This window comes from Capra hircus, chromosome 19 (assembly GCF_001704415.2).
Source record: "Capra hircus breed San Clemente chromosome 19, ASM170441v1, whole genome shotgun sequence".
Lineage (NCBI taxonomy): Eukaryota > Metazoa > Chordata > Mammalia > Artiodactyla > Bovidae > Capra > Capra hircus.
Genome location: NC_030826.1, coordinates 19,007,530 through 19,018,965, shown reverse-complemented (window position 1 = coordinate 19,018,965; position 11,436 = coordinate 19,007,530). Strand labels below are relative to the sequence as shown.

Genomic DNA, 11,436 nt, shown 5'->3' with positions numbered 1-11,436 from the left:
TATCTTCTAATTTGGAATCACTAAGAGCAAAAACTTCCCTTTAATCTTCTTGAAAGAGACTGTACCAGATCATCCCAACTGCATGGATGACAGTCAAGTTCATGAACCTTGGATATATGTCTCAGGACTGAAGAAGGCCCCACATGGCACCTGGTCCTGTCCAAGTGATGGAGACTTCAGAATCAAAGTGAGGACGGAGAGCAGTAGATGACGTTCAGGTAGGCTGCCTGGGCCCGAGAGAACGGATCAAGTCTTCACACTTTACTAAACATGACACCCTTTCTCCTTCTTTTCCTTTCTTTTTCTCTGCCACTGAGTAGGAAAGAGAAAGCCCTACTCTGTATCCCCCAATGCATTGCTAAAGAAAGGAATCTCTCAACTGAATTCATCATCAGAATTTCCAATCCATCCATCACTATCTAGATCAGGTTTCCCTCCACTCAGTACGACTCATCCACGCACAGTAAGACCAACCTACTGACAAGGGTTATGATGAAGGAAAGTGCGGCATTTATTGCAGGTACCAAGCAAGGAGCCAAGGCAGCTTAAAAACCCAGATTCCAGGATGACTTTCAGGGAAATGGTCTTAAACACAGGGTGAGGGAAAGGGTGAGGGGTGTGTGATCAGCTCATGGATGTCTTCTGATTGGTTGGTGGTGAGGTAATCAGCAGCCAATATCATCAAGCTTCTGGGTTCTATGACCGTGTGAGCACCATGCAGTGAACATCTTCCACGTGGTAGGGATTTCTATATCTGTAAAACAGCACCAAGAATTTGGTTCAGATACTGCCCATAGCTCTTGAGGAGGAACTAAAGCTCCTGGATGGTGTCTAATGTTAACCTATTATCACTCTGTTTTGCTTGACTGTTACCCTTTGCTTCTGCATTTTCTCACTTAACTTTTATCCTTGGAACTTGGGGAAGGCCTAGGAGGCTGAAGGTTTATAACACTCATGGGTCATAGGGCTGTCCCAGGATGCCCCAATGGGGTCCTGCTGGGTTACAAATGTCAGAGGGATTAAGCAAAACAGTCCTGGCCATGGAGACCACACCAAGGGTGAACAAAGCTGTGGGGACTCTATATCGGTAGCTGAGAGTGATGCTCATGCCTTACATTCCGATTATATCTTTTGGTTAGGCTGAGAGTTTGCTACAAAGTGGGGCATAGTTAAAGAGAAAACCACAGTTTCAAAATGGCCTCACTTTTGTTGAAGCCCATGATAAAAACCCTAGGTGTAACACCTGACCTAACTGCTTTGAACTTCCCCAGGAATGTAGTCTTAATCAGCCAGTCTGGAAATTTCTAGTCAGCATCCTTGAGGTAATCAGTCTCCTGGGACTTCTCCATCTTCAGGAGGAAGAAGAAATCTACCTGACCTCTTTTGCTAAACAGTGGTGAAATGCACATCACGTAAAATTGACCGTCTTCAGTGTACTAGCTCAGACTGTAGAGAACCCACCTGCAGTGAGGGAGACCTGGGTTTGATCCCTGAGTTGGGAAGATCCCCGGGTTGGGAAGATCCCCTGGAGGAGGGCCTGGCAACCAACTCCAGTATTTTTGCCTGGAGAAGCGCCATGGACAGAGGAGCCTCGCGGGCTCCAGTCCATGGGGTCACAAAGAGTCAGACATAACTGAGCAACCAAGCACACACATGAGTGTCAGTGGAGCACTCCTGTGGTTGTGCCAATATCACCACCATCCAATTCCAGAACTTTTTCATGTTGCAAAATTGGTCCTAACCTTTTAGATGTTGCTAACACATTCAAAAATTATAATACACAGAGAGGGTCAAATAAACCCAGGAATGGCCTTGGAAAGGATATACTGTGCCCTTCGATGTGTATGGTCTCATTGAACTCACACAATGGCCTGTGGGGCGGCCGGTCATGCTAACTCCACAGGTGAAGAGACTAAGGCTGGGAGAGGTGAAATCGCTTGCCTAAGATTCTCCAGCTGATGAAAATGGCAGAGCCGGGGATCAGAGCTGGATTCACTTTGATTCCAAGTTCTTTCTAGAAGCCCAGGGACTCCTTACCAAGGGGATGACAGAGAGTGACAGAGACAAGAAGCCTGCTAGTCCAGGAGCCTGAGCGGGTGTCCCAGACAGAGAGAGCGACAGAAGGACAGACTGGGGCAGCCAGAGGTGTGAACCCAGAACCACCTGGAGACGAGACAGGCTGGCACCTTGGGTTCACACAGCAGACCCGCAAGGGGATGGGGACCCACACCCAGCCCCTGGGGACGAGTGCTGGGTGGAGTCTGACCTGGAATCTGATGTAGAACACATTCACACCGCCCTTGATGGAGATGGCGTTGACTTGGTCGAAGGGCACACGATGTACATAAACCAAGAACATGCTCCCATTCACCGTCACCTGTTGAGATGGGCCCACATGGCAGGAGGGGGTCCAGGACCAGGTGGGAGCACACCCATGCCGCTGGGACCCCTGCTTCCAGACGTTCAGACCTGTATCTAGTTCTTGCATCAATCCCCTGTAGCTCAGGGCAACAGCCTGCAGAACTGTGCCCATTGTAGGAACAGGCTTGGGACCCGAAGTGCATCGAAGGGCAACCTCCACCTGACTCTAGTCCTTGCCTTCTTCGTTCCTCTGGTGTGTGTTTATCACAGTGGGTCTGTCTTTCTAGTCTCAGCTCTCCTGTGGTGTTATTGAAATATACATGCAAATGTCCATGGGGAGCAGAGAAGAAGTGATCTCAGGTTGTGTGATGAGGGGGTGGGGACATTCATGTTCACACAGAGAAAAAAGACACAGATGACCTCAGCTCCCCTCCCATCTCCCCAAGCCCAGAGACACCGCTCTGCTTCAAAACCACGTGCATTCAAGGCAGAACTAAGTCTTTAATAACACCTGGATAAATGCAGCAACAAGGTAACAAAAACAAATATTCCCAGGGACCTGGAGTGGAAGAAGGGCTATGACAGAGAAATGGAAATAAATTGGACTGAAGGACCCAGGAGGCCATAAAGCATCACGGTGACTTCTCTAGTGCTTACTTCCAGAGTAAAAGAAGCAACATGTTAAGGTGTGTAAGGAGACTGCGGCCCTACAAGCAAATAGTCCTCTTCTGTACAAAGTGTTGCTCACATGACTATTTAAAGGCTGCTCGCAGCACCTTATGGGGCTGGGGAACAGACAGCTGAAGAGAGGAGAGTTCCCACTCACCTTGAACGCAGACCTGTCTACCTTGAAGCAGATCTCAAATGGACTCCCCTTCTGGAAGGGCATCTGCATCTTCCTCTCCTCCGGCCCCCAGTTTCCTAGCTGCCTTGTGTTACAGACCACATACCCACCCTCTTCAAACCGAGGGTTGAAGTGGAAGGCAATTTCACGGTCGTGGTGGCCCCTCTGAAAGTTCACTGAAAACCTAGGTCAAGGAAAATCAGACAGTATCCTGGCTTACTGCCAAGGGTGGGAACAGGAGGTGCTCACTCTGACGGACATCGTCTGGGAGCCTGCGTACAACCTGCGCGGCTGGTTGGTGCCCATCCCTAGTCTCGCCCCATCCCTTTGGCTCACTGAATTTGCACTGTGTGTGTTTGTGCAGTTACCACTTTTTGCCCTTACACTGTGGGTTTCTAAAAATAGGGAGGAAATGGGTAAAGAAATTTGTGTCCAAGATGGAAGTAGAGGAATGTGCCTAGAAGTGAGAGGCTTTGGGGCCAAGTGGTGGCTCCCTGGAGGTTAGCCTGTGTCTGCTCAGCTGGGAAAGAGGACAAATGGAAAGAACAAGTGCATTGATGGGACACCTACAGAGATGGTGTCTAAAGGGGAGACGCAGAAAAAGCCCTAGGTCTCTGGGCATGGGGACCTCAGAGTGTGTGTCTGTCCCTCTTCAGAGGGTGTCGTGTGTCCACCTGACCTGAGAGAGGTCAGCAGGCCTGGACCCTGACCCCAGTTCTGCCCTGTTTGTGGTCTGCAATGCCCCAGGACCATGCTATCCTCAAACTGCCCCATGCAGAAAAGAGGTGACTGCTTTCCTTCAGGGATGACAACTGAAACGGCCCAAGGACACCCCTAAATAAGTATCTCTTGTTCCCGTCTCACCTCGGAAGAAGCCCCTCACCATCTCCACCTCTTTTGGATATAGCTGAAACTATACAGTGAGGAGTGAAGACAAAAGAAGCTTCCAAGGGGCATAGCTCATCAAAAGGATGCAATAAATCCTGATTCTGCTTTTTCCCAGATGGAGCTCATGCATGTCCCCTAACCAAGGTCCAGCCTAAATTAATTAATGAGCATCTCTCTCCCAACACCTTGCTTGAACTCAGCCCCAGTGTGGTTCCCAATCTGCTTCTTGGGGTCACTCAGGCTCCCAGCTAACACACAACAATCAGACGGCACGTCTGGCTCCCATGCCATCACCACAGAACCAGGCACTGCCCCACACCCATGGGTGGCCCTCAGTGGACATTCTACCAGCAGAGTGCTCTGTTTTGCTTGTTTATCTGGGGTTTCTTTTGGCTTCATGGCTCGAGGATCTTAGTTCTCTGATCAGGGATCAAATCCATGACCTCTGCAGTGGAAGACTGCAGTCCTGACCACTGGACCACCAGGAAACCCCCAGAGCCCATTTGCTTTCGTGGATAAGGCTGTGAGTCCTGAATGCCATCCTAAATACCAGGATGCTCTGTGAGCCCTCAGCCATTAGGGGCAAGAGGAACTGGTGTGTTTCTTAACCCAGTAGCCCTCCCTCCAATGAAAACGAAGCTCCAAGTGACCCTGAAATGAGAATATTTAAGTTCCTATTTCTCTTAAAGGGAAGATGAGTGTTTCTGACATGTCTCTGGGTGTCGTTTTCCCCTTGCAGTCCCCCAGCTTCATTCCTGGGTTCCTTTGAAAATTCTGCCCCAGGGAAGGAGAGAACAGCAGCTCCCATCGGAAGGGGGCCCTCGGAGGTAGAGACAGGCTCTATTGGACAGAGTGGGAGTAGCAAGCCCTCCTGTGCTGGGAGGAAGGGTTGGCACAGGGAGGGGGCGAGAGGGGTGGGGTTCATAGTCAAGGTCCCGGGTTCCCCTGCGGGCAGAGTTTCAGAATCGGGTGCCTCATTTCCCTCACAGTCCCCTGCAGGCACTGAGGGCTCTCAGAGTCCCACATCACTGTGGCCGTGTCACCTGGTAGGGGAGGCAGTGGCAGAGGAAGTCATCTAGAAGCCAGATGTAGAAGTAGGGCTGTGGGGGGAGGGGCCTGGAGGGATCCAGAAGGTCCCCAGGCCCCATGCAAAGTAACGAGAGGAACAGCAGGGGTAGAAGTCAGCTGCAATTGGACAGAGAGGCTTCTGAGAGAGGCCACGTGTCCAGAGGGGCCCCCGTGGGCACGGCAGACCTCAGGGTGCACAGGTCCCAGGCCTCCACACCACCCGGAGCTCAATAGAGTTCAGCCACGGCTGCATGAACTCCTGAGGACCTCCCACCTCTGGAATACATGCAAGCTCTTCTCTGTTCCCAGACAGTCCCCTTGGGAGAATGGGAATGGGAAACTGCTGAGTTATCTATATTTTGAACTGACTTTCATGAGAAAAACCTTGAGACTGAAAGAGACCAAATACAACTTTGATGGCACGTTTAAATATTTCCAGGTCACCTCAAGAGAAGTTTCCAAAGCAGATGAGACTGGCTAGAGGAAATGAAGGGCGCTGACGCATCTGCAGCTCTGGGTCACTGTATACGAAGTTCAGTCCCAGACTCCACCTCCGGGCTGGCCTGCTTCCCTCCCTAGACCGTGATCCTCCATTCCCCCTGTCTCTGGGGAGTCTGGTTGATGGTGTCCTGGATGCTACAGGTATGTGGTAGGGGGCAAGGAGCATTGTTGGCAGAGCTGGGACCTTCCCATACCCTGAACTGGGTGTGGGCAGCTTGGAGGATATTGGGTGGACCATCCTGAGCTGGCAGCACCCTGGTTCACTCAGGGGTGAGGTGAGAGCGACAACATTCCCAGTACCTTCTTTCGCCTCTGGAAGGAACATGCCCCATGACGGTGACCTTGTGTCCATCCTGGAGACCCCCTACGATCCTCCCAGTGAAGGGAACAGGCTGTGGAGAGGAGACAGTGTCAGTTGGCCTTCCTCCTTCTCTCCATCCTCTCCAGCCCTGGCCGGGGCTGGCCTGGATGTGGGGCAGCAGCCTAGGGACCAAGTGCAGCCACGAACAGGACAGAAGGAGCCTCAGCTCCACGGACCTTCCAGCCCTGGAGTGAGGAAGTGACACAGATATTCTGAGGTTGGGAGAAGGAGCCCCTCAGGCTCTGAGAGGAGGTGACAAAGTCAGACTGGCAGCTGGCAAGGGAAGAAGTGGCGAGTACACAGCCCTGAGACAGGAAGGAACCAGGGGAGAGAGGGGGGTGGCAGGACCCCAAGCCAAGCTGCTGGTAAACACCCAAGTCCTGGCTGGGGACTCAGGGGTCCACCATGGACCAAAGAGACCCACCCACCTGTTCTCGAGGATAAACCTTCTGCTCAGCTGAGAAGGCCAAGAAGTCATCCTCCCCTTCCTGCCCACCCCACCCAGAGAACAATGGTGACCTTGACCTATGCCCCCGCAACAGCCTCAGAAAATGCCTCTTCCCGGTTGCCTCCTTGCAGCCAGGGGGCAGCCCCCACTTCTGCTCCTGCTCCTGGGCTCCCATCCTTCCTCCAGGCCCCAGGAAGCCTCCTACATCCTCACTGGCATCTCCACACCTCCTGGGCCCCATCACTGTCGTGTTCTCTTTCCTGAGCCTCTTTAAAGGACCCAGGCTTATGGTGAAGACGCTTCATTTTAGAGCCAGGCATCCTTCAGTTTTGAATCCTAATTCTGCTGCTCATTACCTGAGTGGCCTTGAGAAGCTTGTTTAACTTCTCTTTGCCTCAGTTTCTTCATCCACGAAATGAGAACAAGTCCCAGCTTTTGGGTGACACTGATGATTAATGAGAAAATGTCTGTGGGGAGAGACTGGCACATCCTTCCAGAATGCTTTCTATCTAACGTGGTTGTACAAACTGCCTTCAACACAGCTGTCTCCAAGTCAATTTTCACATTTTCACACTGTTGAAGTATTTTCGACCTTCTCCTCTAAGTAATATTTTACAAAGATTAAATGCTTACAGGAACCAAGCAGGTGATTTGCGTAGCTGAACTGGCCAGGTAGGGGGCAGTCGGGAGTGGTGGAGACTGCAGCAAAGCAGGCATCACCTTCCTCATCTAAAGAGCAGTGTCTCGGCTGTAACCCTTCCAGGCCCAGTGTTGTCAGAGCTTCCAAGTCTTTAGGAGAAGACAGAAATCTGAGATTTTTCTTCTGAAAAACTTTCTAATTTTGGGGGGCTAAATACTTTGAAAAGGATTATAGTAGGTTTCCTTTGCTATAAGAGCCATATAATGAAATATTTGCATTGAATTGATATATCTAAATTTGCTTCAAAGCAATCCATGGGTGGAAAGGAAAGTAGAGCTGGGCAGAGATAAAACAGATAGTTCATGAGTTGAAACTGACTGGCTGGTATGTGTGGTTTATGATACTAATATCTCTGTATTATACTTTCTCTTTGGCAATGATTTAAAACAGTCTGAAGGCCAAACAAAACAAAACACAAAAATACACACCAGCTCAATTCAGTCCTAGTCCATGTCCTTCAGTTTTAGGACCACCCAAAATCCAGGGAAGCCCCTCCGAGCTCAGTGTGCACAGCTGGCCCTGGGAGATAACCGGTGATGCCAGAACCCCATTCAGACAGACTGTGCTCCCGGACCTCGGGCAGAGGTGTCTTTTGTGGCCCCGAGGTGTGGTCTGAATTCTGCCATTAAAAACTTTGGTGACATTAAGCAAATCACAACATCTCTGCATCTCTGAGTTCTTTCTGTCAAAATCCATGTCAGTGATTTTGGAGAAGTAGAATCAGCCTACCACAGGCTGACTAGAATGGTACTCTTCCCTAATGAAGAATCGCCTCATTTGTTGGAGTTTGAAATCCCCCTAAGAGCCTTTCTCACCATCAGGAGAGACAAGGCTTAAAATGTATCCACCTGGCAGCATGGGCTCCTCCCTCAAGCATATTCACACTAAGGTATAGAGTGACAGGAGGGGTCCTCAGGGCACAGAAGGAAGGCAGGACGGAGGAGAAGGTATAGAGTGATAGGACGAGTCCTCTGGGCACAGAAGGAAGGCAGGACGGAGGAAGCCCTGTGTGGCTCATGGGGGCGGGCAGTACAGGTTAATCTTAGGGAATGATTCCCCCCAAAAAAACTTCATGAGATTTTAATGTCTTAAATGGTGCAGGTATGATTAAGAATCTTGAGAGTGTTGGGGCTGGGGATTATCTGGAATATCTGCGTGGGCCCAACAGTCACAGGGTCTGCAAAGAGGGAGGCAGAGGAGGAAAGTCGGTTGTAGGAGATGTGACAGCAGAAGCAAGAAGCTGCGGCTTTAGAGAAGGAGGAAAGTGAAGAGTTCCCTGGGGGTCCAGCAGCAGTTAAGTATCTGCCGTCCAATGCAGCGACTGAGGGTTAGATCCCTGGTTGTAGAACTAAGATCCCACATGGGCCACAGATAGAGAGCCCATGGGCCACAATGAAGATGCCTTGTGCCGCAATTGAGACCTGACACAGTCCAAAAAAAAAGAAAAAATCGCAGGAGGAGGAAGGGGCCACAAGCCAAGGCAAGCGGACAGCCTCTGGAAGTGGAAAAGACAAGGACACATTCTCCCTTGAAGTCTCCAGAAGGAAACAGCTTTGCTGACATTAGATTTTAGATATCTAATCTCAGATCTGTAAGGAAATACATTTGTATGGTTTAAGCCTGGTGTGGCTAAAGACCCCTCTGTGCGTGTGCGTGTGTGTGTGATCTTAGCAGGAAAGTGCAGCACAGGCCTGTGCTTCCTAAGCCCCAGGAAGATGGGTTTTTATGTTGGATTTATAGCCTCACATTTTAAGCTGGCCTCCCAGCTCCCTGTGCTGGCAGCTCTGATGTCACCAAGTCTTGTGACCTGTCTACAGCTGGGCTTTTGAATCCAAGGATTAGAGAGTAAACACATGCCATCAGAATAATAAAATGGCTGAAACTGGAAGCAGCTCCGGGTCCCCCATCTGATGGAGAACAAGACCCAGGCGACACATCCTGACTCAGACCCCTGTGGAGGCACACACCAGGTAGCCCAGCTTCCTCCAGCCCCACCGGGAGCACTCACTAGACGGGCTGAAGGGCACTGGTCATTCCATGGAGCACACAGGTCACACCAGGGCTCCTGGGGAGGTGGGCATGAGTGGGGATCAAGCAGCTCCCCAGCACCTGATGCCCCATGCACTCCCTCCCCACGAGAGCTCGTCAGCCCACCTGCCCAGCCTCTCAGGAAGCTGAGCCCAGGAGAGGCTCCTACTGCAGAGCCAGGCCAGGAGGCAGTGAGCTCAGAAAGTTCCTGGGACCCAGGCTGCCGCCTGCCTGCCTCCTCCTCCCTCACGGTGCTCTCTGTGGACACTTCCTTCCCTCGGATGGGGGAAATAAGACACCTCCCTCCTCAGCCCTTATCACCTGGGAACCTTATAAGTGGCCTCCACCTCTGTGAGCCTGAGTAATACATACATGTTGTGGAGATGATAAGGGTTTAAACCAGCTGTCCCAGTCTTTCTGGCACCAGGCACTAGTTTCACGGGAGACAATTTTTACAAGGCTGGGAAGATGTGAGTGATGCAGAGTGGCTATAAATACAGATGGAGCATCACTAGCTCATGAGCTGCTCACCTCCTGCTGTGCAGCCCACTTCCTACCGGGCCAAGCACAAACACCAGTCCATGCCTGGAGGTGGGGACCGCTGGTTTAAACAAGGCTGCCTATGAGAAGACCTGCACACAGGCGGTAAAAATGCCCAGAAGAGAACCCTTTGCACCCCACAGTGCAGGGGCAGCCCGCTCCACCCTCCTGGGACTGTCTTTCTCAGACACCCTTGACCTGCCCTGCCTAGCTCCCTCAACCCTCAGATGCCAGACACCTGTTCCGGAGGGCTTTCCTCCTGCACCCAGACTCCTAACAATTCTAAGCACTTTCAGAGCCCCCCACAGTGGGCCAGATACCTTTCAAATGCTCTCAACGTGCTACCTTGCTTGATCCTTAGCCGAGGTCTGGGTGGTGACTTGATTATTCCCATTAGACCCAAGCAGAACCTGAGGCCCAGAGACGTAAAGTAACTTGCTTGAGGTTATCCAGCTAGTAAACGGCTGAACCCAGGGAGATCATCTTCCAAGTAAGTGCCCTGAAGTGCTATGTTCCATTGTTATCCTCCCCAGAAGACGTTTACCTTCCTTCACGTAAAAAAAAAAGGAAATTCACTTTTCTATTTATTACTTAGAGTCTTCTTCCCCGACTGAGCACCGAGAACAGGAGAGAGATCAGGAGGAAGCTCAGGAAACATCTGTCCCATGCACAAATCCTGGTGCCTCCCGGCCTGGAGCGGCACCAAGGAGACAGACACAGGCAGGAGTGAGGGCAGGGCCGCCCTGGTTGGTGTGTCTGCCCTTCGTCTGTTCTCTTTGGAATGAGGCCTCCCCTGGCGTCCTGTCAACACAGCAGGAGCTGTTTCCTCAGAGCCCCAGAGCCGCGTCCCCCTGGCTGAGGCCTCCCCCAGCCCTGGAACTCACTGGGTTTCTGAAGGGGGCCTGGGTCTCCCTGAATTCCAGTTCTTCATCACTTTCTGAACCACTGCCGTTTTGCATGCTGTCCAGGCAGACCTCAGCAACAGGAATGACTCACCAAGATACAGAATTCAATGCAGTTTATCTGTTATTCACTGGGGAGGAGCCAGGAGCAGTAGAAAGTCAGTTTAGAGGAAGGAGAAAGGTAGGGAGGAAGACGGAGGACAGAAGTGGGTGCTCCTCTCCAGGGCCTTCTCCCCTCTGCTCTCCTCCTACCCTCCACCCCAAGTCAGAATAGTTCACGTAGGCTCAGACATTCTCACCACATGCACAGCTTCTGGAAGACACTGCCCCTGAGCGTCATGTCCAGACAACAGTGTGTAGTATGGGGCGCTGCCTGGGCATGGGGTGGCAGTGCTGCAGTAAGGCCTAGTTATACCCATTTTGCAGACTGGGAAACTAAGGCTCAGAGAATCTACAGGTCATATCCAGGTCACACAGCTCACTAGCGGCAGCTTGAGCCATATAAGGTTACTCCACTTCTTCAAAAGGTATTCCTCCCCTTTAAAATTCTACTTCTCACATAAAAGCATAATCATGTAAAAAGAAATGTGCTGAAAATAGAAAACCTGGTGATGGAGGTTCCCTTATCTTTGTGCATAACGATGCCCCGGGAACTTCTGACCCCTCCTCTCTGTGAATTTCTCTCTCTTCTCTCTCTTGATTCTGGGCTTTAGAATGGGGAGCAGAGTCATCTGAGACATAATAGAATGTTCCAAGTGACACTGAGTTGGAGGCAATATGTTGAATAACTGCCTT

The 11,436-nt window shown here is 51.1% G+C and overlaps 1 protein-coding gene across 2 annotated transcripts; it reads right to left on the bottom strand.

The window, feature by feature from the left end:
* LOC106503912 (galectin-9B-like) lies at positions 488–10,750 on the bottom strand. Of its 2 annotated transcripts, none has more exons than XM_018064285.1 (5): positions 10,624–10,750; positions 5,963–6,054; positions 3,188–3,389; positions 2,267–2,377; positions 488–754 (listed from the first exon to the last, which is right to left on the bottom strand). In XM_018064285.1, the coding sequence occupies exons 1-5, from the start codon at positions 10,696–10,698 to the stop codon at positions 749–751; spliced, it is 486 nt and encodes a 161-aa protein (XP_017919774.1). In that variant the 5' UTR covers positions 10,699–10,750; the 3' UTR covers positions 488–748. The 2 variants fall into 2 exon arrangements, with proteins under 2 accessions (XP_017919774.1, XP_017919773.1); XM_018064284.1 differs by lacking the exon at positions 10,624–10,750 and adding an exon at positions 7,105–7,203.

Excerpts from the sequence above, each read along its gene's own strand:
- LOC106503912 (XM_018064284.1), bottom strand. The coding sequence starts at position 7,200 with ATGAGGAAGGTGATGCCTGCTTTGCTGCAGTCTCCACCACTCCCGACT. Across the intron at positions 6,055-7,104 it reads AAATCACCTGCTTGGTTCCT|CCTGTTCCCTTCACTGGGAG; the intron begins GTAAGCATTTAA and ends TCCTCTCCACAG. Across the intron at positions 3,390-5,962 it reads CCTTCCAGAGGCGAAAGAAG|GTTTTCAGTGAACTTTCAGA; the intron begins GTACTGGGAATG and ends TCCTTGACCTAG.